The sequence below is a fragment of the Anser brachyrhynchus genome (genome assembly GCF_964034855.1).
Source record: "Anser brachyrhynchus genome assembly, chromosome: 2".
NCBI lineage: Eukaryota > Metazoa > Chordata > Aves > Anseriformes > Anatidae > Anser > Anser brachyrhynchus.
This window is the reverse complement of record NC_137695.1, coordinates 23,171,849-23,199,297: the sequence shown is the minus strand read 5'-3', so window position 1 is coordinate 23,199,297 and position 27,449 is coordinate 23,171,849. Positions and strand designations below refer to the sequence as shown.

The following is a 27,449-nucleotide window of genomic DNA, read 5'->3' as shown; positions in this document are numbered from 1 at the left end:
AAATATGCTAAAATAAAGAAGGTTACAGAAAAGTCTTCCCATATATTAAAAATATTTCTGAGTATTACAGGAACAAAGAGGTTTTCTTCTATCTATCTATCTATCTGTCTATCTACTTATTTATTTATTTATTGTAAAATGGTTGGAGTTAAGCTGCAATATCCTTTGCAATATTGGGCGAGTCTTTTAGGCCAGAATAACAAAGGCCTGTAAGACAACGTGCTTCTTTTGCTGACATAGTATGCACCTAAACATGCTTACAGTATATGAATAACTTCAAGCATCAGACCTTAGCCTATTTCTGTCATTGTCTGTCTACTACAAAAGTTGACTAAGAAATTTCAGATGAACAAAATGTGAATCTTGGCCTCTGATGAGGCCAAGGCAGTACCTTTAGCCTTGCTAATTTGATTTGAGATATAGAGTTTGAGCGCCATTTTTGAGTGAATTATTTCTTTATAATTCTACATTGACTTTCAGGCAGACTATACTTTTTAAAGAAGAGGTATAGAAAGGTACAAAATAGTGTATATTAATAAAATGCTAAAGTTACATTAAAGGGAAACTTTACACCTGTAAGATAATAGTCATTTATAGGCATTTTAATATGACAAAACACTTTTTTATTGTGAGGGAGGTTGAGCATTGGAAGAGATTACTCAGAAAGGCTGTAGATCATCCATTCCTTTAGATAGGCAAAGCAAGACTAGACATGGTCCTAAGCAGCCGGCTGTACCTGACTCTCCTTGCGCAAAGGTTTGGACTAGATGATCTCCAGAGGTACCTTCCAACCTCTGCCATTTTGTGAGTCTATACAGGAAAAGTCACAGTCAACCATCCAACTAATTAAACTAATTAAACTAATCCATTCTATACGGTAGCTTCCAGTATATCAAAACAATTCAACGCATCACAAGAAGAAAATAGTCATTAAAATAATGCTTGAAAATCCTTTTCTAAACTTTTGTCCAAAAATATCCCAAACTTCAAATACAATTGGAATATTACAAAAGGATTATGTTAAAAATACTTTACTACCTCTTAGATTAATGTACTTGGAGCAGATCTAGTTTAACCACTGTTCTTCATTTAAGATTATGTTAATTGATCCACTGAAAGTTATTATTCAATTTACCATAGTACTGTAATACAAAAGATACAAATATTTTATATCCTAACCATGCTTTAAAAATATACTTATTTCATATTTTAATAAAGGAATACAATGTGTTCACTGATTCAGAAGGATATTTGATTTTCTTCATATTTGTAGGACTAAAAACTATTTACACCAAAAAAAAATGTACTGGTTCTCCACAAAAAAAAAAAAAAAAAAAAAGAGTGAAATTACCCATGAAGTGGTATAAATTAGTGATTTAGGTAAAAAAAGGTCCTTTCTGTTTAATTTCTTTTACCATTAGGCAATTCAGTACCAGAATGTAGAGGCTAACTTATAATTTCCTACATTAGCAATTTGGTTTGAACCAGTAATGTGGTTGCGAAGTGAATTCTTTGGTTATCTCGATTTATTGTGTGTTGGTCCCATTCTGAAACCTTGTGCCACGTGTAAACTTGATTCCTTTCAAAGGAAACATCATCAGGGACTCTGCTTGATAATTGCTCCACGGTTAAATGGAGATAATAGATTCCAGACCAGTGTGTGGTCTGTGCTACTGCAAGGTCCCACAGATATGCCAGTAAAAGTCTCTTAAACAGAATTCCCAAGAAACATTGCAGATGTTACTGTGCTGTACATAGAGCCAGGTGTTAAATGTGCCTTCCTACTTGCCATTCACAGCTAGTCCTCACCTGACACCTTGCTGCTCTTTCTTCATTCCTTCAAATGTCTCCTGGTTTCAAATTTTCTTTACCTGCCCATCTTGTGTTGCCTTTTCTCCACCCACTGACTGCTTATTATTAGTAGTAGGAGTTTTATTTATTTATTATTTGGTGGGCTTTTTCCACTTTTTTTCTGCTTCATGTACCTACTTCCACCGTGTTGACAGTTTCCCTTCCATTTCTCTAGAAGTTTAGAGAGAAGCAGCCCAGAACCATTTGGAAATCACATTCCTAGTGAATTGGCACCATGAAAGGACCACGAGTTTCTCAAGTGGTGAGATAAACCACTGTCTGTATCTTGAGGTTGCACACATGCTGCTTCTATCAGATCACTAATGAGCAATGTCATGAAAAAATTAAGAAAGTGAAGAGAGTGTCATTGGAGACCAGGCATAGCAATGGCACTTGGTGGGAGGGGCAGCAGCTGTATGCTACTACAAAGACCTCAATGACCTTTTTGTGAAGTACTGCACCATTTCCCCAGCAGGTTTCTTAGATATCATTGGGTCCTGCCTTGGAGAACCTAGAAAGAAGCACAGGCCTTCCAAAACTGCTCCAGAGCCTTGCCCCCAGATATTGCAGAAGGCACATGCAACAGCACATGAAGACAGAGATGCTCCTTTCAGCTTCTAGCTAGCTGCAAAGCACAGGTGCCTTGGCAATCCCCACATGCACGTCATTTCAGCCCAGGTAAGCAAGCTGCTGAGGTGTGTCTCCACACGCCTGTATAGCACGTGTCAGAGAGCACACGGTGCTTCTGGTAGAATTACAGCATTGGGCTCAGCGTTGTGGAGAGGTGATGGGCATCACCAGGCTGAGTGTGAGGTGTAAGAGAAATCTTTTGTGTAGCAGTTTCATGAACTCGCCCACCCAGCTCTCAAGCAGCACAAGTGCCTCAGGCCATGTGATGCACGTGTACAACATGCCATGCAAACACTGGGCTTCTGCACTAGGGATCACGCACAGCTATGGGGCCATTTCCTTCCCCTGAATGTAATGGGCAATTACACCCCATCGGCAATACCTGCATAGACAGTAATACTGTGGATGTTAACCCTGCCCCATAACAGAAATAAAAGCAATACAAGGTAATTAACAGCTACAGTAATGGGTAGTCACGGTGTATTGGGTTTGCAAGGCAAGGTTGTGGTAGTGGAGGTAGCTTCTGTGAGAACTGGCCGGGGCTGCCCCATGAAGGACACAGCTGAGTCCCTCAGCCGCACTGGTGGTGCCTCTGGGAAAACATAGTTAAGAAAGAAGAAAAAGCTACACAGGCAGGATGGAGTGATTTTTTAAGCTCTTCTATCCCTTCTCAACTACCACTATCAAACTTTCGGAAGACAACACTGATTTTCTAGATATAAACATGATCTTCCATAAAACTTTGAGGTGAGCAAAATCGAGAGGTAAAATATAACCTAGTTTATATCATATTATAAAACTTTTGTGCATTATTTATTGCCTGTCATAAGAGTAGGACTAAAGAGTCATATGAGCATTTTTTATTAAGGAAAGCATATGATTTTCTGCAAATTCCATCTTCTTGGCTCAGGATAGCAAGATATAACTGGTATCCTCAGAGTCCCATTCAGTTTGATCACAGAGGGCTGAACAGTAATACCAAAAGCACCTCCCCTCAAAGTGTGTAAGGTAGGATTTGGTGCCCAATGTGATGCCCAGTCTGCTCCAGGAAATGTGCTTCTCCACAGTCAGCCTGATTACTTGGGCGCCTTAGAAGAAATGATTAACACATTAACACAGAGACTTCTTTGGAGGGATTTAAGAGGAGACTTCCTGAGATGCTTTCAGGAGTGACAATGATACAACAGGCTTTTCAAAGTCATTCATTGTAGAGCACTCTATTTCTGGAGCCAGGTGTGCATGTATTCCCTTGCAGACTCCAAGGGTGCTACGAAAGGCTGGCATGCACCAGTTATGGAAAGCTTTTCCTCACTACAATTTAACACGGAATGAGCAAAGTCCAACCTCAGTGCACAGTCCTAACCAAGCTAGTCCTACTGACTGCTGAATAACCTTCCAGAACAGATTAAGATCTGCTCTCCTGGTAAGTCAGTGCATTTATTTTGTCTGAGACAGATTATCAATGTCCAATAGTGAATATTTAAAAAATGAGCAAAAAAATCCAGTGACATTTCATTCTACTTTAAAGTGCATTTTACTGTTTATTGTATATTATGGAAAACTGCAGAAACTTACATGCTTTGAAATGAGATACTCCCAAGGATTATGCAGAGGACGTCACTGGGGTCCTGCCTAAAATCTGAAGACAGGCTAGTTTCAAATAGCACATTAGGATATAGGTTTTCAGTTTATTTGATTTACATTCTCCCTAATAAATATTACTGGTAGTTTTTCCTGAGATGCTTTGTTTTTTATACAGATTTAAAATGGGTTCTGAAGATGAAACAAAGCCTTACATAAACAGAAGGGATGATAATATTGCTGTATCATATCAGGATTATGGATCTGAATGTAAATGGTAAGTATAGCAGTTGTTTTCAAAATATTCTACTAATGTTTTACCTTTACATGCATAGGCTTAAATTTTATTGATAAAGAACACAAGCATGATCACAGTTTTCCTTCTTTGGAAGTCTTTGATATCCATTGTTCTTTTTAGAGAATGTAGATAAACATAGACATAAAAATACATCAGTATCTATATCTAAATGTAGATAAATAAATCTAACTATATCTAAATATAGGTAAATTGTTAACAGGTAAATCCAGCTGAATCCATGAGGTCATGAGAATTCTGAAGAGTAGAAAGCTTTGCTTCTACATTGATGTTATAAATAAAATTTTAAATTGGGGTTATTGAAAATTTGCCTGCTTCTTTTGCAAAAAAAAAAAAATAGTGGCAGCAGTACCTATTCTGTTTCATTGAAAGGCTGAGCAAAAATACAAATAGAACTGAAGTTAATTTAATTAAAGGACAGTTCAGTTGCATGCTTCTCCAAGGTCTCTGAAATTAGTGTAACTTTTTACTAGAATCTGGGTCCAAATTGGGTCAGATGTCCTGCATGCTCTCCCCTCTATCCCATTCATTCATTTCAAAAAAGACATGGGTCATGGTGGAAAATAGATTCCATGATTTAAAGACCTGCATAGTAATTTACTGTTTCCCATGTTATGCAGTGAAAGACACTTAATTCCCATGTACCTTATAGGGGAAGGTTTAGGGTGTTTTGTGTGGGACTTCCAGCCACCAGAAACGGACTTGCGAGTGTGGTAGAACTGGAAAGAGTGACTCATCCCAACTGGATTGTTAAGAGTCCATAAAACAGTTGACTGTCACAGTGCTTCATATCCTTTAAAATAACTTGCACCAATGACAGCAGAAGATAAACTAGTATTTGATCTGACATTGAACTTTGTAGAGTCAGGAAAATCCCCATTGCAAAACAAGGGAAAGAGTTTGACATTTTATCTACATCCTTAAAATAAGCTGTATGAGCTATGTTTTATTTGGAGAACACAGGCTGTTTGGAGGGGAAACTCAGTTTATTTAGATAAGAGCATTCTCATGCCTCCTTTCTAATGGTTTCTAGGTCAAAGACATTTTAAAGCTCATCATCAAGCCCATCAATAGACACTGTATTAGTACAATACCAAACCTGAAGTCTTCTTGAAAAGTTTTTGACAACGTTCAGAGAAAAGTACTGAGAAAATATTGAAATTTCTTTACATTCCTCTATCTCCCTCCATACTTCTGAGCACAATTAAGAGACAATGGTTGTAGTAGTATTCATGAGGTTTGCTTTGATGTTTTCAGTGCTCTTCCTACTTAAAATACAATCATGATTTTTTAGCAGCGAGGACGAGAAGAAACCTGAGAAACTGAATATGGTCAGTCCGTTAACACTGGTAAGTTTCATGTTGTATGTTTACTTATCCCAGTCTACCATAACATTTAAAATTTGTTATTTTTGTATGTGTGTTTCTACTCATGTTGCAGAGCTATACTAAACAACATACATCTTGAAGAAAAAGCATACACAGGAGATGGAGTAAGCTGGCTTAAATCCTCTCAATGCTGAAAACTTTTACTATCAAACCTACAAGCAACATATGCTGACATAGTGGTATTTGCAGATAAATGGGGAGGGGTTGTAACATAGACCTGAAATGTGATGAGTTGGAGACAGAGAAAAAAAAGGAAAGCTCCCAGCATAAGGGTGCACATGCCAGAAAAAATATCTCCAAAACTTCTGTAATAAACTGGCATAGCTGTTTAATGGAATACTTTTTTAAAGAAATTTTCAGAAACAAGGAAATCTTAGCTTCCATTTTCAAGTCACTCTTTTTGCAGTTGATTCTAACTTATCAGTATTATACTAATTACTAACAAGTCTTTTCTCAGCCACTTCCCGCCCCCCCCCAAATCTACATTTATATTCAGCAAGCAACAGCAGATTTTATGATACAATTGCATTCATTTTTAAACAGGTGATTCAGAAGCATACAGTTTTAATTTCTGTAATCTTTTCTTTTATATGCAGGCCACAGTGTTTTTGCATTTTATGTAGTTAGAACAATCATAGGCAAATTCAGTCTTGAAGGGACCTCAGGAAGTCATCTGGCCCAATGTCATTCTCCAAGACAGTCTTAACATCAAAGAGCAGGTTGATCAAGGTCTTGTCCAGGCAACTTTGGAAAATCTCCAGCAATTGCAATACCACAGCCTCTCTAGACACCTGTTCCAATCAGGTTCTCAGCTTGACCACAATCATTTGAAAAAGTTTTCATTACATACCATAAGAATTTCTATTATTACAGCTTTCCTTAGAAAATTATTACCTGCCTTCTTGAAAACTTCAAATGAAAATGCACATGAGCTGTTTGAATTAGCTTGGAAATGAAGTGACAGGGCAACACCTGCAGTACTTCACTCTCACTAATAACAGCAATAAGATTTAACAGGCTAACTCAATTTCATTGTTAGCTTAACTACTAGTAGACTTAGGATTTATTCAGTATTAAGTGAGATTTGCATCTAGCAGAATCTGAGGTAGATTTAAGGAAGAAATCTTTCTTTTGTAAGCAGAATGATTTCCCAAGTCCCTCAAATGCCTGTGGAAAACTACTTCCTGAAGGATAATACCAGCATTTAAAGCAACATTTCTGTCCACAGAGGAAGCAAGAGAAAACTACATTTGTAAGATACTGGAGTGATGACAATGAGCACCGCACTCTCTGCATTCCCAGGGCTAGCAATGCATTCAGCAGGGATGCCATCTTTCCCCACATTTTCTGAAAACCTGCAGGAAACTATTGGTAAAAATTCACGCATAGGAGAAAAACAAAACAAAACACAGTGGTAATTCCTGCGTCTCCTCAGAGAAGCACTAATCTGCTCTGTCTCACCTGAAGAACGAGGGCAGCTCAATTCAGTCAACCACTGCAGCAAAAACCTCCTTCAAAGAGCACCCAGCCAAAGGTGCACCCTGTGGACCTTGCCTATACACCAAAGAGCACTGCTTAAGTTAAGGGATTATTTCACAGCCATATCTTTTCAGACCATCACTACAGGTTGGGGGAGGAAAAAGCTTCGATCCTCTTCTTCTTCTTGGTTTGGGTACCACTGGGAATCACATCTGCTGCCTGGTCAGAGCACTCGTGCCTATTTTCTGGCAGCAGGGCCAGGCATAACACAAGCAAGCATCTCCCAGCAGTATTCCAGGCTGGCATACTGGAGTACCACTTAAGAGCTGTAAGATGCTGAACACATTCTCTCTTCTACGCAGTTACAGTTTTACTCGAGGATTCATAAATATACAAGATATTCTTGCATATTTTTCTTTCTCGTCTTCCTCATTTGGAGTATGGGGACAGGAACAAGGTGCTATATGTTAGCTGCTCTGAGCTAGCCCTTCCTAAAAGCCACCCTCCCAGGGTGTGAGAGGTCTCCCACAAGAAGGCTGAGCTGTCTCGCAGCTGTCGTAGACTGAGAGCCTGTCTAGAGTTTATTCTGGTGACATGATAGCCCACGGCTCCTACCTCTATGCAGGTCCAGTAACTGAATTTAAGAAACTTTTTTGCTTCAGCATATGACTAAAACCCATTTTCCATTTGCATGCATCTGTGCAATATGAGTGATAAAATTTTTACTCTTCTTAGGACACAATCATATTTACAGTTTTAATGGCTACTCTTTCGTGAGAAGTATTAATAAAATTAAAATGGAAACACTGAAGTACATATCATTTTTATACAGCTTCAGATATATTTGCCTTGCAATTCCTTACAGTGAGACACTAGCCCCAAATGTGGGGATGGATACTATAAAGTTATATGTATTATTATAAACATTGTATTCTTAAATTTTATTTTGTTAATTTCAGCTATAGTTATCAATTTAAATTCCAGCTGGAAGTAGTTAAACTGAATGAAAAACTTGTTTAAACATATTTTCAATATTTTATTATTATTCATATTTTATGAAAACCATCATTTTATTTTTAGAAAAATTAAGAAGTTACTGGCTTATGCTATGTTTTTATTATCTTATGTATTAAACTTATTCTTTTACATTTTACAGCTTCTTTCTGCATTGTTAACACTATGTTGTCACTCTCATGCATTTGCTGCAATTAGGGAAGTTTATAGCACAGTTCTTTTTCCACTTTCAGTTTCGATACTCTGACTGGTGGGACAAATTGCTCATGGTGCTGGGCACTACCATGGCAATACTCCATGGAGCAGGACTCCCCGTTATGATGATCGTCTTTGGTGACATGACAGATAGTTTTATTACTTCAGAAAACATGACTTATCCAGGTAAAAACTCCTAGCTGGTGTTGGTGAAATATGGCTTTTATACAACAATAAGCAAGGTATATTTGGGAAAAAGAAAGGACAGACTAGCAGCTCACCTCAGGCTGTTGAGGTTTCCCAGGAAAGACGTTTGCCTGTATCCTGTGGGTCAGATGCATCACTGGATCACTTCCTACTGTGAGAATCAACAGGGCTGTAATTTTGACCAGTTCCACATTTCCTCCAACCAGTTTTCTGTGCTGTTACACACAGTCTGCTAATTAACTGCTATATCAGTTTTAAAGGAAAGACTTTGAAGTATTACAGTTGGAGTTAAGGAATTTAATAAATGGATGAAAGACTAATGGTAAAAGAAAAAGAGAAGGCAGAAAATGTGTAATGCTATGCTTTGAAATCAGAAGCAGTTCTTGAAGAAATCTAAATATGTAAGATAAAATATGTAATAAAGGCCTTGTTAACAAACAAACAAAAAAAGATCAGATGCAGTAAATATATAACCCAGCACAGAAGTTATTAGATAGTTCAATATTTATTAACTGCTGTGTTTGTTTATAAGAATGTTAGGAGCATCCAAGAGACTGATTATATGTCCATTTACTTGATCAAAACAATCACTTTCTTAGCGTAGAGCCAAACCAAAAGAAGGTACATTTATTCTGAGATTGAAGTGCCAAATGCATATTGCAGAACTGCATGTCCTGATTAGCTTCACATGTAGACAATCCATTATACAAGTTAATTACATCTTTAACCTCTGGCAACTAGAATTAATTAAAAAAAAAAAAAAAAGAAAAAGAAAAAGAAAAAAGCTTACCCTAGACAATTGGAAGTGCCTCATTCCATATTCATTATTTTTCTGAATGTTAGTTATTTATGAACCTACATTTGTAAAGTACTTCAGAGCACTACTAAGTAAGGTGAGCTTTATGGATCCAGTGTAATGTTTTTAAAAGTATTCTTAAAATCAGTACATATTCAAGAGAAAATGCTGTTTTTCAAATGTGAAATTTAGGCTAGTGTACAGTAGCTGAATTTAGCTAGGGTTTTGGTGTTTTGTTGTTGTTGTTTTGTTTGTTTGTTTTTGTTTTGTTTTGATTTGATTTTTTTCTCTGTTTGTAATGTTTGTGGGAGAATTTTCACTTCTGGCTTCAGAAAATACTTTGTAATGTGCTGAATATCTTAAACTTCTGTAAACAGTCAGGTGCTAGGTAGCTGACGGCTCTTAATCTTCATTCAGCATTGTGACGATAGGATTTTACAGAAGGAAATTATTATCATGTCTTTTAATAAAAATAACTAATATGCTTTTCTCTTTTTTTTTCTGCAGAAAATTTTTCTTTATTGAACCATATGTCAGTCAATTTTTCTACAGAATTTTTTTCTTATGCTCTGCTTGGAGAGTTGGAGGATGAATTGACCAGGTAATAGTAAAGTTTTCATTCACTTTGCGGCTATCAGATAGAAGACAACAAACTTGAAATTGGTAAAAGAAATACTTTTTATATAATGCCCAATAAATATGCAGAGCTCATAACACAAAAATATAAATTAGGCCAAGTACTTTGCTCGTGTATTTTTAACGTTTTTTATTGGATAGAATTTAAATAAGGACTGAGATGAAACAGGTGGTCTGAGTAAACTGTCTTATTGGCAAGCTGTTTCATGTTAGTCTCATGTTAGGTGTTTTTCACAGTCTTCTAAGGTGTTAAGCACCAATGATTTGCAAAGAGGGGCCGTAGGACCTCATCGTATCATTCTCTGTGCAATTTCCAGGCTTACAGTTGGGGCGGTTGTGGTCATTACCTTCTCTCTCAGCCCCTATGCCCTACCTCTTCTTTCTTAATTCTTTGCCCTTTTCAGGTTTTCCTTCTGCTTCAGTTTTCTCATTATAAAAAAAAAAAAAAAAAAAAAAAAAACGAAAAAAAAACAGCTCCTCTTTATTCATGTCTCTTTCCAAAGGGGGAAAGTAAATCTTGTCTTTTTGTTCAACCTCAAGGAAGGGTGTTTGTTTTAAAAAATCAGCTGTGACAGCCTGCTCCTTGAAGGCAGTACGTAATCACAGACAGTAAATTCTACCCTTGTTGCACAAACAAGAACCCCACTATGTGCGATACGAATTAGGAATTGTTGATTTAAAAAAAAAAAAAAAAAAAGGCTAAATTCTGGTACTGGAATCTAAACATAAATATGGCCATATTTGTTATGCAAAAAAGCTGGCAAAATCAAAGAAGTAACTTTCTCAACAATTGTCATTGAACAAATAATTCACAATGTAATATATTTTTATTTTCCATGTAATTTTTACCAATGATATTATGAAATAACCATAATTCATAGGGATTCTGGACCAGAATTAAATTCTCTTGTGTGTTGTCATAAATTACGCATTCAACCAAATGCCAGAATCCTGTTTTTTTTCCTCCCAGTTTTGCTGCTTTTTGTAGCTTTTTTTATTATGCTGGCAATGATTAAGAACAACATTCAGCACTTATTCAGCTATTTATTAATGTACTAATATTTTTCAGTTTATATATGATAATATTTTAATTGCAATCACAAATAAAGCATCTTTGGCAATCATTTGTAATGAAGTACATAGGATAGCTTTCCTCTTTTATTTTATTTCATTTTATTTTATTTTATATGTGTGGAGCCTTATTTAGTTTTGATTACATAAATGGTATCTAGACACAAATTTCATTATTTTTCTTTAGAAATGCACACAGATTTTAAAACCAACCTAAAATTTCTCAAATAATGTTAAACAAAGCAATTAAACGATAATAGCACACAAACAATTAAAATTCAGTAGTGAAGTCAAATCCTGACTTCATTAAATGAAAGTGGATATCCCCAACAGTAACTTTTGTTTTTACTTAGCTTAAGCATAAAATCCCACTGTTAATTTTCATTCATTGTGGGAAGTGTTTTTAAAAGAAAATACGTCATTCTAAGCCTGTTTTTATTATCTTTGTTTTTGTGGACTTTGAGGCATTAATTTTTAAATTAAAATCTGTGTGTTAATTCTTGAAAGTTGTATAATAAATAAGTAGAATATAAAAACTGAAATTTGATTCTGAAAGAACTTAAAAAATATTCATTATACTGAAGAAAGAGAAATAGCAGGTAGTTGTAAGAACCTTCCGTGTTGTTTTGAATGCACATATAAAGATCTGAATTATAAGCTATCTCTAGGAGTCCTGTTTGGAGTAGAATTAATTCAGCTGTAAATCTCCTTTTTGTTTCCTTTCAGATATGCATATTATTATTCTGGAATAGGAGCTTGTGTTCTTTTCGCTGCCTACATTCAAGTTTCATTTTGGACACTAGCTGCTGGCAGGCAAATAAAAAGAATCAGACACGAATTTTTTCATGCTGTAATGAGACAGGAGATTGGGTGGTTTGATGTAAATGATGTGGGCGAACTGAACTCTAGAATTGTTGAGTAAGTATTAAATAACAGTTAGTTGCTAACTGAGTGTTTGTTCTAACTATCACAAATCAGTTGTAATACTTTCATCAAAACCATGTTATTTCATCTCATTAAACATCTCTGTAAACTATACTGTCATTTATATGGATCCTGGGATCATTTTAATGGATCCTGAGAAACAGAGATGTTGGAGAATACTGCTCCAAGCGCTCTGTGGCTGCAAACTTGAAGCTATGTTAAACTTCAGGTGTTAGAAACATAAAGAAATACTGACAAAGTGGGCGTATCTAAAGAATTCATGTCTGTGGTTTTCATGCTTTCTTACTCATTTGGATGTCATTTGTTTTTTCAGTGACATCTCCAAGATTAATGAAGGAATAGGGGAAAAAATAGGGATGTTCTTTCAGGCAGTGGCTACATTTTTTGCTGGATTTATAGTTGGTTTTACAAAAGGCTGGAAATTAACACTTGTGATCCTGGCATTCAGTCCCGTTCTGGGCTTCTCTTCAGCTATCTGGGCAAAGGTAGGCAAAAAGTGTTATTTTTCAATAAACTGGTAGGCTGTAATTTCCATAACTCCACTTGGTATTTGAAAACTTAAACATGTAATCTGGCTCTTCGTGAACTTTGACCTTGCCTACATGCAGAAAGTTGTCTCATGGCACTGGTGGAGTTGACGAAGTACATTGCCTCCTCCATGGGTACTGCTATACTGCTGTAAACTTTATTTAAGCGTGCCGTCATATGAAAGGGTAAATAAGCAGTACCTTTGCCTTCTTCACTGGATCTTCATGACTACTGCACCAAGATATCCAAGTACAGTCAGTAAAGATCAATAAATATACGAATGAGGTAAGATTGCACAGCTGAGGTCACATCAGGTATGTCCTGGAATGAGCCTGCAGTAAGTCAGGTTTCCTGGGGTAACGGCTGTCTGCAGGCTCTGACCCCAAGGTGAGGAGGTCATTGCCTCTGGGGTTAGAATATGGGCACGGGCAGACACCGCCAGGCAGCCAGCACACCACGACCTCTGCTCCAGATCTCTTTGCCACTTGCTCCACTTCCAATAACTGCCTGAAAACGGCACATGAGATGTAAATGCAGAACATTCTGAGAGAGAAATAGACTTCATCTGTAGAACTGTAATTGCCTTTGGCTAGGACCTTCAAAGGGGTATTAGGGTGTTAAGTACCACCTGGCTATTGATTTACAGTGACACTGGGCAGCCTTGCCTTTAGACCTAAGATGAAAATCACAACTCTATTTAAAATGTGCAATCTTCTATACGTCTTTAAAAATATAATAAAGTAGATAGGAAATCCAGTTTAAAAGAAAAAAAAAAAGTATTCAAATAAATCAGAACAATGCTTGTGCTGGTTCTGTTTTTGTTTGAACAGGAAAGTTAAATGATTTTTCTTGCACACAGATAATTTCTGCATTCACTAACAAAGAACTAACTGCATATGCAAAAGCAGGAGCTGTTGCAGAGGAAGTTCTGGCAGCAATTCGAACTGTGGTAGCATTTGGAGGACAGAGGAAAGAAACTGAAAGGTGAGAAAAAAGTTTCCATTTGTTGGATGTTTTTATAATAGTGTCTGAAGAGGTTTTGATTTTTTTGTCTTTGCTACTTTTTTTATTAGTTTCAGAAAGCATCATCAGATATGCAGAGATGCATGCACTCTCTTTCCCAAAAAGCATGTGGTATTTCAGGCTTCATATACCTAGTGAAAACTGAAAAAAAACAGCCATGTGGCAAGAAAAGACAAGTATAACACAAAGGTCACAAGCCAAGGGCATGCACGTGTATTTACTTATATTGTACCACAGAACATCATTCTTGCCATCTTTTTGATCTTTTATCTAAAGTTAATCATCATGACCACAAAAGCTGGCCAGAGTTTTCAGACTCAAAGTTCAGTAACATTTGTATCATTCAGAGAAAACATACACCATCCCTTGCTTCTCCCTTATGTTCCAGCCACCACTGTTTCACAGTCAGGCAGCTAAAGGAAGCTCTTTGGGCATCTATGCCTTGCTTCCCAGTTCACCCCAGCATCCTTCTTTGGTTACCCAGTGCTGTTCGTCACCCTTGTAGCTCTCATCTGCTCTTTTTCCTGCTCATCCTTGAAACACGGTTTGTCAGACACTTTCTGCTATGCATCCTGATATATATATCAATTTTTTTTTCCATCAGCGTAACAGTAGACTAGAGATTACAATGGTGACATGCTTAATGATGACAAAATATTCTACCCTATGACAGTGAGAAAGATCTTTATAAATTGGAAATTAATTCTATCAGACTCACCCATCTTGTACTTGAGATTCTGCATCTCCTAAGCCCATCTCATCCCAGGCTGGTGGCTGCTAAAGCAAACAAGAAATCAATGAGAAAGGAATAAAGAGAATCAGAAAAAAATAACACATTGATGGTGCTCTATGTCCTCTCCTAGTGCTTCTACAACTTTGAGAGAGAGAGAAGGGTAGGCCTTTCCATGTTCTGGAAATCTTATACATAGCGTACCAATGGTGAAAAAAAGCTCATTTCTAATAACTATGGCATTTAGCAAAAACCTAAAATATCTTGAGGTACCCTGAACGTGATGTATGTCTTTCCAGAGTAAGAAGGACCTCCTAAGTTACAGAGACCAGGGTCTGCTACTGTAGTAAACAAATGTATCACCTGTTCCCTCTGCTAATAAGCCTAAAAGGTCCATCCTGAAAGAAGCAGTCTTCTTAACTCTGTTGCTGCAGTCAGGGAAGCTATTCTACCACTTGACTGTTTGAAGGTTGGGCATCCCTCCATCAAAGCATACACGGAATTCCTATCTATGAGTTTGTTTCTGTACCAGCACTGCACTTTTGCTTTCATAGCTCCTTCCCGTGGGTTAACTTTCCTGTATTATTTATAGAAATAAATCATAAAGTCTCTCAGGTGTCATTTTACTAGGCCATCACAGTAAAGTTAATTTGATTTTCCTATACAATATAGGTTTTCCATTTCACTGATCATCTCTATTCTTTAAATTTGTTGTCTTTCACTTTATGGAAGTACAGTTCATCTGCTTCTGTTACCTTTATCTCCCAACATCATGTATCTAATTCTGTAAGATATTCTGATATTCCTTTGTCCTAGTCCTCTCACTTGTCCTCTGCACTGATCCTCTCATTTTTCTACCACCAGGAAATTTTATTTATTGTAAATACTCCTTATCTGTCAAAGCCACTAAAAAGACTAGAAAAAATAAATCCCAAGACCGACTGAAGAACTCATGTTTTTAAATCCCTTGGGTACTACAACTTGCCACTGAACACTATATTCCTTCAAACAATTCCTTACCGTACCATTCTTTTATTACAACTACTGTTTAAGTAATAATTTATCCTATGGCTTTAGGATAAATTGGCATTATATGGTATAAATGAAGTCCCGATGGATTAGTTTACTGTGTTCTGCCTCTCTAGGAAAGACAGTCTTAAAGAAAATTAATTGGGTTAATCCTTTGCTTTCATAGCTTATGACAGATTTTATTTTTTATTTTGTTTCACTGTACTTTCTTTTTCATTTATTTATTTATTTATTTATTTATTTACAAGCTTTTTATACTGTTTTTGTCCAGGCACCAGCTTGTAATTTCTCAGGTCACTGTTTGCATACGTCAGTCCTGTGGCTTTATCCACAATTTCAACATTAAATCAATCACTAAAAGTCTTTGCTACTGGACCACTGTTAGGTTTGCCATTTTATTCAGTACTTTGGAATAAAAAGTGCATCACCATTCTTTTCTTACCATTTTCCTTCCCTGCTTTTGGCACCATACATATTTTTGTTGCTCCCCTCACCCCCCCTTTTTTCTCTTACTGAAAGTTGAGACATTTTCGGAGCCACTTCTGGTGCAATTGTCATGTCAATACTTCTAAATTTCCAAGACCCATGAAATGAAAAACCTTTGTTGCAGACATTTTTTGTGTGCGCTCGGCTGTAATTACTTTAACTGATTCAACCTACAATCCTTGATTTTTGTCTATATCCAGCTTTATCTTAATAGCCTTGAACTAAGTTCAAAAAAAGAAAAAAAGTTTTTTTATTTGTTCAGTGATTATTTATAAAAGAAACTTGTCAGCTATCACTTCCCAGAGCACACAGGTCATGCAGCTACTACTAGCATTTGATTCTTTAGTTTATATTTACAATATTGGAGTCTCTCACAGTCATGCACATGTGACTGACTTGTTCTCTCTGTCCAAGTCCAATGTGGAATATCAGATACAAGCACTATCCCAATATCTCCTTTACATTCATTCCCATGAGAGATTTTGATGTAAATTGATCCTGTTTTCTCCAAATCACCAGTTTTCCTTTCTTTACTGCAACACTTACTTATGCAACAATATTCCTTGTAATATCAGAAATATTTTCTTACTTTTGCAATATTCCAGAAATCACAGGTTTACAGCTGTTTAGCATTTTGCCACAGCCTTTTACAGTCATCTAGGATGTGGTCCAGATTGAGCTGATCAGCTCAACCTGTTACGACATGAAGGACAGTCAATACATTTTCCTCCACTCATAGCAAGGTCTTTCTTAGGATTTGATTACTAAAATATTTTACATAACTTTGACATGTGCTTTGGGGAATTTATGAATATGCATAGAAAAAGAAAGAAGAGTAATTTCTTGTATGCTCTGTTTTTTATGCCTTTTCTTTCAGATACCAAAAGGATTTAGAAGAAGCCAAACGCATTGGTATCAAAAAAGTTATTTCAGCCAATATTTCCATAGGTATTGCTTTCTTTTTGATATATGCATCTTATGCATTGGCCTTCTGGTATGGAACCACTCTGATACTCTCTGATGACTATACAATTGGAAATGTCTTTACGGTAAGTATTCACCAGTAGCTGAACAAGGTTTATGAAGAGTATTGAACTGATTCTGTGTAACCTTATTTAAATTTTGAGTCAGGTTGAAGTTAGGTTTCCAAACTGCATTTTTCACTTTCTCAGAGCTATTAAAAAATAAAATAAAATAAAAAATATAGCTTTACATATCATGGATTATTTCTGTAAATTGGGTAGCAACATAAATACCACTCACATGAAAGTCCCTTGTTAAAAGCCAGCTTGGATCAATAATAATTAGTTGTTATTTTTGTATTCAGTCCCACTGGGTCTTTGCTAGGAGATTGAGGTTTGACTTCTAGAAGCCTGAGTCCATGCCAGGAGGTTGCAATCAGGAGAGAAAGACCAGGCTTCAGGTACAATTTGTTTTATAACAAATTAAATGCTGTCTTAGTCCCAGTTCGCTGACCTGAAGTCATTGTCTTCACTGATATCAAGGTGGACTTTCTGTTGGAAAGCTTGGAATATGATAACGTGGTTGGAGTTGTAATCCCCGTCGCAGCCTTCCTGCTAACAAGTTAACATCTGTGCTATGTCAGCATCTCTTGAAGCCATCCAGTCCGTTACAGTCAGGTGCCATGTGCTAAAACCTAAGAGCTCATTTCGTTGTTTTCATTTGTGACCAAGTGTGTAAGTCCATTTTGCCCACTTCAGGGCAAAGCCAGGCAGGTGAGTTTGTACTACCAACACCCTGTAGAAAACAGCTGGAAAAGAGCTTTACTTTCATGCAAGCAGCACCTGACTGAAGAGCAGGGGTTGTTGCTGGTCCTTGCAGAAATCCATACTGACTGTCACTTCCTCTGGGTCACTAGCAACTTGCACTGTAATGCAAGCTTTGTTTAATACTTAGATCTGATTAAGATAAAATGCAAATGGGTATTTATTCCCAACATCTGAAATGAGTGGTACAGTTGCATGTGTTCAGAGAAACAATAAGCACAAAAAACGTCAAACCCAAGGCTGAAAAATTAGAGTGGAAATTAGTCTGTTATTGATGTGGCAAACAATTTTAGTTTCACATGAAGAAGTCTCCAGTTTCCTCAAATATTTGGTTCTGTTCTTGCCAGTAGTACATTGGAGTGGAACATTTTGTCTTTAACTTTTGGGTTAGATTACTCTTGTTTTTATGCCATATGAAGATAGAAAGATTATTTTTTTCTGTGTTTAACCATAGAAGTAATTGCTGGCTAGTTTTTCCTCAGGTGGAATTGTAAATATCTTATTGTCACTCTCAGGAAGAACCCCAGCCATCAGAAACTTACAATAGTCTCTTTATGGGCCAATTGTGAAATGGGGAAATTTTAGACTGATCTTGAAAATTCCTTATTTCCTATAAATGTTTCCTTTTGGTTTAAATGATTGCCACTTGTTTAATTGCAGCTTTGCTTTTAGACTTCTTCGTATTGCACAGCATGCATGAATCTACTTGAAGGAAGGATAGCAAATATTCTTAGATAAATGAAGCTATCTAAGTGAATTCCAGCTGTGTATTATTTTGTTTTTTTGTTTGTATATTTTGTTTTGTTGTTAGGTCTTTTTTTCTATATTACTTGGAGCTTTTGGGGTTGGATCTAGTGCACCAAGCATGGAGGCATTTGCCAATGCAAGAGGAGCTGCCTATGCAATCTTCAGTATTATAGACAATGTGAGTATCTTTGCCATGGCTGTCATTTGAAAATATTGAACATCTGACTTCTTTTCTGAATAGAAAATTATCAAGCCCAAACAATTGTGGATGCAATATCATAACATTTAAAAATTCTACCTAACAGCTTTGGATGCAGGACAAGCATCTAAATACTGTGAAGTGAGCCTTTAAATGAGCAAGATGTAAATTTCTGCCTGTTATTTTTTAACCTGGTATTTCAGAAAAACAAGGTAAAGAAGAAAAAGAAATTATATCCATTCTAACTCAAGTAACTAACTGAGATAACAGTGACAAGAGCACCCTGACTGAAAAGGATTAATTTGAACTGTAAGAGTTAATTACCAGATGTCTGGTACATACTTTAGTGGCTGGCAGGGGCTACAGTCATTTTGATGTTAAAGTATCATAGTGACAGCAATGCTATTTTAAAATTAGTCCTGGGTTGTCATATAAATTGAATTTATGCCTTTGCATATTAGTGCAGACATATGCCTGATTCTGAACTGTTCTGTGCTGCATTAAAATTAAATGCATTAAAACCTAGTTCCCTATCCATGTTAATACTGCCACAGCTGCTAACCCCTAGAATCACAGAATATCCTGAGTTGGAAGGGCCCTACAAGGATCACTGAGTCCAACTCCTGGCTCCACACAGGACCACCCAAAACCCAAACCATACATCTGAGAGTGTTGTCCAGATGTTTCTTGTACTCCGACAGGCATGGTGCTGCGACCATTGGGGAGCCTGTCCCAGAGCCCGACCACCCTCTGGGTGCAGACCCTTTCCCTAACACCCAGCCTGACCCTCCCCTGTCCCAGCTCCATGCCGTCCCCTCGGGTCCTGTCGCTGTCCCCAGAGAGCAGAGCTCAGCGCCTGCCCCTCCGCTCCCCTCGTGAGGGAGCTGCAGGCCGCCATGAGGCCTCCCCTCAGCCTGCTCTGCTCTGGGTTGAACAAACCAAGGGACCTCAGCCGCTTCTCATACATCTTGCCCTCCAGACCCCTCACTATCTTTATAGCCATCCTTTGGAAACTCTCTAATAGTTTTATGTAATCCTTATATTGTGGTTCCCAAAACTGTATGCTGTTCTCAAGGTGAGGCCACATGAGCACAGAGTAGAGCAGACAGACTTGCCTGCACTGGCAGCTTCTTGCATTTAAGTAGTTATTTTTGCTCTGCTGCTTTGTAATGAGGCTTGCTATGTATGCCTTGTTGCATGGTAGCATTTGACGTCAAAGATTTCACAGCCCTGTATCATGCTAAAATGTCATTAGAAATCTAAACAATGTTTTTGTTGTTTTCCCTTTTCTTGCCATGTTACTCTGCACAGGAACCTCAGATTGACAGTTCATCCAATGCTGGCTATAAACCGGACCGTGTTAAGGGGACTTTGGAATTCAAAAATGTTTACTTCAATTATCCTGCTAGGCCAGATATTCAGGTATTACACATGGAAGTGATTCAGATTCCACTTAAGATAACCTGATTGTCTCAGGGAAAACCAGTTGTTATAATTAAGAAAATAAGACTCCTAGAAATAATGGAAACTTGTTTTTATCTAGAACCAATATCTGTTTTAGCCAGAATAGTTTAGTTAACTAAAGCACACTAAAAAAAAAAAAAAAAAAAAAAAAAGGGTATGGCTATATGAAATTTGCACTAAAGCTTGGATGCCCTAATAATTCATAACTATAATAATAAATATAATTCATAAATATAATGAAAAACACTCGTCATACTAATGCTTAGTTTAACACAGTAAAAATGTAATCGCGGTATACTGATCTTCCAGATTGTTCACACTGTAAGTCTGTTAAAAGTATCTATCTGAGAAATTGGCAGAAGATCTAACACTTTGTTTCTTGCATTTACAATGCAAAAACTGCCCCACCAAAGGAACAGAGAGTTTTCTTTGAGAGCTTTCATTAAGGTATGTCTTGATGCAATTAACTGGGGATAGAAGAGGTCTGAACGATTTCTGAAAATACATTTATTAAGAATGTCTTGGAAAATAAGTCTATTCCAATGTGAAGGAAGTCTATTTTCACTAATCTCTAAAAAGGGATTCGTTCCCATCTTGTTCAGGTAGACTGTGAAGACAGAGAAGAACAGAGCTATTTTAGTCAGCTTTGAAAGAAACAAAAAATATTGCAGCTTGCCAGTTTCTGAAGAGATCAATTGAAATCATTTGGTACTTATATTAGTTGCCGTTAGAATCAACACAAAGACAGTGAAGATAAACATTTTGATACAGAACTCAGTGAGAATAATAATCTAGTATTAGAGAAGGGCTGGGTTTTTTACTTCTTCCTCTATCTATTCCAGAGGTCACCTTTTTAGAACTTTAATCCTGGGGATGAAGGGTGAAGGACGTTGCACAACAAAGGAAAATGAGAATGATGAACAAACCAGAAGATGCAAGGAAACCTACTGCATTAGTGAAAACACTGTTGCATACAGCCTACTGACTATAGTCTATGAGTGATTATACTATGGTCTAAGAGTGTAGTGCCTAACAGACCTCACTCTGCATTCCTAAACTTGTGCAGATGTATGTGATATCAATGGGTAAGAATTTATCACACTAGATAGCTGCAGGAACCCTTCGCCAAAAAGGGCTTCAAAACTTGCCCAAGACACTGAGCAGATCTTTGTGTGCAATGACATTGCCAGACTTCTTTTTGTCACAGCTACATTTTAGTTCAAAATTAACAGAATTTCAGCTCTCCCTCTTCTTTTAAATTAAGAACTTCCTCCTGAGGGCTTCCTACTGGATTACTTCTGAGTGAAATAATATGAAACGCTATGCTAAGTATGTGAAAACAAAACTATAAGTTGTTTTTCATTGGTAACTGAAAAAGAACTATCCAAGACAAAAGTTCCCTTTTGTCTCATTACACAGAGGTTTATAGATGTCTCTCCGCCTCTTGAAGTTTTGGAGAAAGCTACAAAGAAAAGCTCCCATAGGCCAACAGCAATGTAAGAGGGAAAGAAAAGCTCTTTTCTTCTACAGCTTCAGTGATTTCTGGCACTTTTGCCACCTCCCTGAGTGAGCACATCTGCATGGAAAGCAGACCATCACTTTTGCAATTGGTGTGAAATGTTGCATTTTGAAGAGAGGAGCAGAAGGAACAATCTCTTCATAGTACAGTGAAACTCCACAAATTCCAAACCATTCCTTCCACAATTTCAAATGCAGTTTTTCCCCTTTCTTATCTAGAGGTCTCTTACAAAATTTTCCAGAATTTCTGATAATCAATATTTTAACCCTATGGCATTATCTACTTCAGAGATCTTTTACAAAATTATTTAACTTCTCCAATACTAGTTCCAATCTCTTGATAATAGGAAAGTTAAGAATTCTGTTGGTGGGAGCTGCTGTCATTTTAAACACCATGTGAACGTATTCAAAACTGAGAAATCACCACTTTGCAGCAAACGTTATGACTGCAGACATATAAGGGTTTTATCAGCATTGCTGGCACTAATAGAACAGCAGTGTCATGCCAAAATAAGAAAGAATTACAGCATTCTTAACTTATAATTATGGTGTTTGGCCATACCCATAGTAACAATATACATTGCGGTGATACCTAACCAGATACGATGCACCAATGGGCTGTTGTTTCATGTATGCAGATAGAGCGATTTTTATATTTTTTATTTTCTTGAAATGAGTTATAATACAGGAATTTCAGGGCAGATACCGAACCTGACAAAAAAAAATATATATACAATACTGGGTTCACACAAATGCCCTATATTGTACTTCTTCTTTTAGCTTTTATGATAAATGTTCTTGGAAGAGTAATGACTTGATAAATAAGGGTGCTACTAAATACACAAAGATGTAACAAATATATTGACGTATCAGTACAATAAAACCTGACTTAAATTGAAAAACAGAGGAATGTACCAGGCTATTCTGTAAACATGAAGGATATTTTACTGTAGTCTTTAGAGTTTCTGCAAATTTACATTGACATTTTACAAGCTGTTATGCTTTGGTCAAACTTTCTTATGCACACAGATACTGAAAGGCTTGAATCTCAAGGTCAACTGTGGCCAGACAGTAGCCCTGGTTGGTGGCAGTGGCTGTGGGAAAAGTACAACTGTTCAGCTCATCCAGAGATTTTACGATCCCATGGAAGGCACGGTAAGACACCTCAAGCCAGATGACTGCTCTGTGCGTCGCAGTTGTTCAAAGTCAGCTCCTGGTCTTGTTGCCATTGCTCAAATGACATGGTCAAGTCTCCCGTCAAAAGCCATGTGCCAGCCTGGGGAGAGAGACCTCGTTCTGTCCTTGACCAGAACGCTTAGTAAATGGGCTGTGTCCGTTTCCTTTCTTTAGATTACCATTGATGGGCAGGATATTAAGACCCTAAATGTAAGATATCTGCGGGAGATTATTGGTGTGGTGAATCAGGAGCCCGTGCTGTTTGCTACTACCATTGCAGAAAATATTCGCTATGGCCGAGAGGATGTCACCATGGAAGAAATTGAGAAAGCTACCAAGGAAGCTAACGCTTATGATTTCATCATGAAGCTACCCAAGGTGAGCAAGCTGCTGTCCTGCTGAAATAATTTTCCTTCAACCTACTCACACCAAAGTATTCCTTAGGAGAGATTCCCCTTAGTAGAGGAAGCTGTTCCCAGAGCTGTGAATATGCAGAGCTATGCAGAGCTTCCTCATAACTTTTGAGAAAAATGTTAGTTTTGACATAAAATGAGCATTTGGAGAACTATGAGAGTTCTGTAGGCACAAACCATTGGGTGGTTTATTTAAGTGGATGCTTAATGCTCAGTGTTTTAGAGGAAGGAGAAGATGCTGCCGGGGCTACTAACACAGTTGTGCCATTTCTTTACATTGCCTTTCTGTGGTGAAAGGACCGTGCCACTGACTGTTGTGCAAATGTGTTTGGTTGTCTTGTAGAAGTTTGAAACTGTGGTTGGAGAAAGAGGGGCACAGCTGAGCGGAGGCCAGAAGCAAAGAATAGCAATTGCCCGAGCTCTGGTTCGCAATCCCAAAATTCTTCTGCTTGATGAGGCAACGTCAGCTTTGGATACTGAGAGTGAATCAGTTGTGCAGGCAGCACTTGACAAGGTCAGTATTGCTCATTTGTTTAAAGAGCTGCAAAAAATAGAGACTCCGAAAAAGTGTAAGGTAATTGCTTGAATTTGCAAATAATTTCTGCTCATTCAAAGATTGGGAAGTGGTTTGTAAATGCCCAGGGAGTTCAGTTAGTGACATAATGGGTGGGACTGTACTGCAGCAGGCTTTCCCAAATGAGCTTTAGTCTTTGGAGCAGTAAAGAGCTCAGTGCAGACTAAGCAGAATATTCCTGAGCAGGAATGGGCTATGTTGTTATTAATATCTAGCAAAGTAATTCAAAACCAGCTTGGCTGTGTCTTCAAGAGAGGCTTCTATACGTTGGCTGCTGTCTAGACCTGGCTTCTATAATACCTAGAGAAATGAAAAAAAAAATAAAAAAAATAGCCAACCCTGTATTTCTTGTTGTCTGCTCTAAGCAACTGTGTGAACTGTTTACAAAATAGTTCCACCTATTCCTCAGGCTGAATCAACCACAATGTTTTTGGTTTTGCTTTTTTTTTTTAATTCCTGTTTTTCTTTCTCTCATTATGCATCTATGCTTATCATCCTCTGTGTAAAGACAAATTGCCATCATTGCATAAACATTTTCAGCATGGATCACAGTTTATCCATGGACAATATCTTCAGAAAGCATTTTATCTCCATATGCTCTTTACCCACTCTGCAGGGCTGTGTCTGGGAGAGTCAGACACCAGAATCCACATTCTCATCTGCAGACGTATTTTAGTCTGTTAATTTTTACTTGGCCACCTGACTGACACTAGTTTCAGTGAGTTAGGCTCTCTGTCCGCTTATCCTCATTTCTGGTAATTCACTATACTCTGTGAAACGATGATACCTGGCGTGCTGTACAGGGTCTGGCTGGGATGGAGTCACCTTTCCCTGTAGCGGCCCATACAGTGCTGTGCTCTGCACTTGTAGCTAGAACCGCACTGGTATGCCTCCAGTGTTGTGTTTATTGCTGAGCAGCACTGGCACAGCACCAAGGCTCCCTCCAACCCCCCAAGAGCCAGCAGGCTGGGGGTGGGCAAGAGATGAAGAGGGAGCACCGCCAGGGCAGCTGATCTAAACCGACCAAAGGGTTATCCCATATCATATCGTGTCACACTCTGCAATAAAAGGTGGGAAAGAGGAAGGAGAGGGGGGAGTGCTCTCGTTATGAAGACGTCTGTCCTCCCAAACAACCACTATGCATATTGAGGGCCTGCTTCCCAGGATGTGGCTGAACATCGTTAGTTGATGGGAAGTAGAGAACATTTTTTCCTTCTCTCTGTGTTTCCATGCTTGTTTTTGTTTTTTATTTTTTATATTTCACTCTTCCTTTTCTCTTTATTTAAATTATCCTTACCTCAACCTGTGAGCCATTTTTTACTCTCCAGCATACTTTCTTCTCCACCGCTCTTCTTTTGAGGAGGGGGAGTGAGAGAGCAGTTGTGGTGGAGTTTGGCTGCCCATCTGGGTAAAACCACCACACGTGCTCAGGGATCTTTTTGCCAGCCCATGGCCTATAAAGTGAATCCCAGAGACAGGGCAGAGAACTGCTGATCAAGATGACTGCTGCAATATAAAACTTATACAGCTAGTTTAAACAAGTTACTTAGCCTCCAACCTCTCTAACCTATCTTTAAATGTCGTATGATGAGATGAATCTCCCTGTTGATGCATCTGGCAGAGCATAACAGAAAGACTTGCTCAGACTAGACTAGCTCTGAGATTGCTGATGTTAAGCAAGACAAAGCTAAGCTGTTGTGTGCCCAGTATTCATTTGTCCTCCTTCTGTGTTCTTTTTCTCTCTCTGTGCTGGGCACATACCACTACAGAAGGTTTACATCAGATCTAGAGTAGACTGCTGTTCCCTACAGGCTTCACTAAGCTTCTGCTGAATCTGTTTACTGTTCTGTGGATGGAGCATTCTCGTTTTTATGATTAAGGCTATTAGCTTGATTTTCTTCTGCATTTTGATGTGTTTTTAACCGTTTAAAATAATCACAGAAATAACAAAGCTTTTGGACTACCAAGAAAAGGTGTAACATTTCTTATAGGATAGTTTAAATGGATGTAACTTCCAGGTCTTAAAATCATGTAACAATATTAAGATGTCAGATTTAGGTGGAAATGCTTTCACGAATACTCCACACACGACAGTTTTCACCTTTATTTCTTAATTGTAAAACACTTATTAAATCAGCATCCCACCAGAAGATTTTTAAACTAAATAATATAAAGCTTGGATTCACTTGTTGGGTCATTAGTTATTAATACCAATTTATCCCAGAGCAGACTGTTAAAATGTGCTTGGAAAAACATCTTTGTCATGTCAAATTAGATACCTGTGGGATTTATTTATTTTACTATTAGTGAATAGTTCAAAAGGTGTAAAAATGACATGGCAATAGAAGAAATCATATTCCTAAGTACAATTTTAGAGAAATATTTTCAATTAAGTCAAACAAGTAATTTAGAGCAAGCAAAATTACTGTGTAAGTGATAATTTTTTAATACTTGTGAAATGCCCTGAAACAGAATTGTCACTGACATGCTTATTGGTAGTCTTTTTTTAGTAAAAGCTGGATATGTAACCTGAAAGCATATTGAATGGGCAGTTTAGAAAGAAAAAAACATATATTTATGTTTATAAATTGACAGTCTGACATGCAAAGCCAGAGTACTTTAATTTATATTCTCAAATAAAATATGTTTTCCAGTATTTTGTTGAAATTACATTTTTGCTTTAGTTTATCTCAGAGGAACTGAAAAGTATTCTGAAATTCAGCATTTCTCAATTGAAAATTCTGATCTTTACTAGAATGCCATTTCCATGGCAATTTTTTTTCAGTTAAAATATTTTCTTGAACCCTAGTATGAAGAGGGGAAAAATTAAATGTACCTGACCACGCTAATGTGAAGCCATCATTATGCTTTCTGCAGATCAGGAAAGGACGCACTATACTTGTTATTGCTCACCGTTTGTCAACAGTTCGAAATGCAGATCTTATAGCTGCTTTCGAAAATGGTGTCATCACAGAACAAGGGACACATGACGAATTAATGGAACAGAAGGGAGTTTACTACAAACTTGTTAATATGCAGGTAGGTTTTTCATTATTATTTTTGTTTCATAGCTTGCATCATATTGTATGCTACTGACTTAACCGGATTGAATTGCTCCCAAAAGCTTTGCAGTGTTTTCTCAGTGGAGAAAGTCTAGGGGAAAAAAAAAAAAAGAAAAAAAAAAAAGAAAAAAAAACTTCTCTGAAGAGTATTAAACTTCAAAACAAGAAAAAGAAGCAAAAGTGAAATGTGTGATTTTAATTCAAACCTGTGAATTACAGAAATTCTGAACAAAATCTCTTTCTCTTTCTTTTTCAAGTGTGACATTGAAAATAAAGTATGTGAGAAGGTAAAAAGGAAGATTGTGGAAAAAATGAGCTTCTGGGTCTGATAAATTCTCAGATTCCTTTTCCAAATCAGGGAATTATAAAATAATTCAGGTTAAGGGACATTGGTGGTTCGTCTAGTGCAACTCCCTCTAAACGCAGGGAGGGCTCTGAAGTCTAAGCAGGTTGTCAGGGCCATTTTCTTTGGGTTTGGAATACCTCCAAGGATGGAGACTCCACACCCACCCCAAGCCACCTGCTCCAGTGGCTCGCCACCCTTATTGTGAAAATTCAATCTCTTACACAAGTACTTTTCCAAATCACTAGCATCTTAGTGACT

The 27,449-nt window shown here is 37.4% G+C and overlaps 1 protein-coding gene across 3 annotated transcripts in view; it reads left to right on the top strand.

Annotated features, from left to right (window-relative positions):
• The first annotated feature begins 2,212 nt into the window (after positions 1–2,212).
• Positions 2,213–27,449, top strand: part of LOC308190400 (ATP-dependent translocase ABCB1-like) — a 48,780-nt gene continuing 23,543 nt past the window's right edge. The window contains exons 1-15 of one of the 3 annotated variants that reach the window (XM_080581732.1): positions 2,213–2,529; positions 4,241–4,339; positions 5,673–5,727; positions 8,493–8,640; positions 9,965–10,058; positions 11,891–12,082; positions 12,423–12,594; positions 13,497–13,621; positions 16,783–16,954; positions 18,504–18,617; positions 19,950–20,060; positions 22,650–22,775; positions 22,971–23,174; positions 23,553–23,723; positions 26,661–26,822. In XM_080581732.1, the coding sequence (XP_080437858.1) occupies positions 4,248–4,339; positions 5,673–5,727; positions 8,493–8,640; positions 9,965–10,058; positions 11,891–12,082; positions 12,423–12,594; positions 13,497–13,621; positions 16,783–16,954; positions 18,504–18,617; positions 19,950–20,060; positions 22,650–22,775; positions 22,971–23,174; positions 23,553–23,723; positions 26,661–26,822 (1,938 nt within the window). In that variant the 5' untranslated portion in view covers positions 2,213–2,529; positions 4,241–4,247. Of the gene's footprint in view, positions 2,530–3,619; positions 3,905–4,136; positions 4,340–5,672; positions 5,728–8,492; positions 8,641–9,964; positions 10,059–11,890; positions 12,083–12,422; positions 12,595–13,496; positions 13,622–16,782; positions 16,955–18,503; positions 18,618–19,949; positions 20,061–22,649; positions 22,776–22,970; positions 23,175–23,552; positions 23,724–26,660; positions 26,823–27,449 lie in introns of those variants that run through there. The other 2 variants (XM_080581731.1, XM_080581730.1) reach the window with 2 other exon arrangements.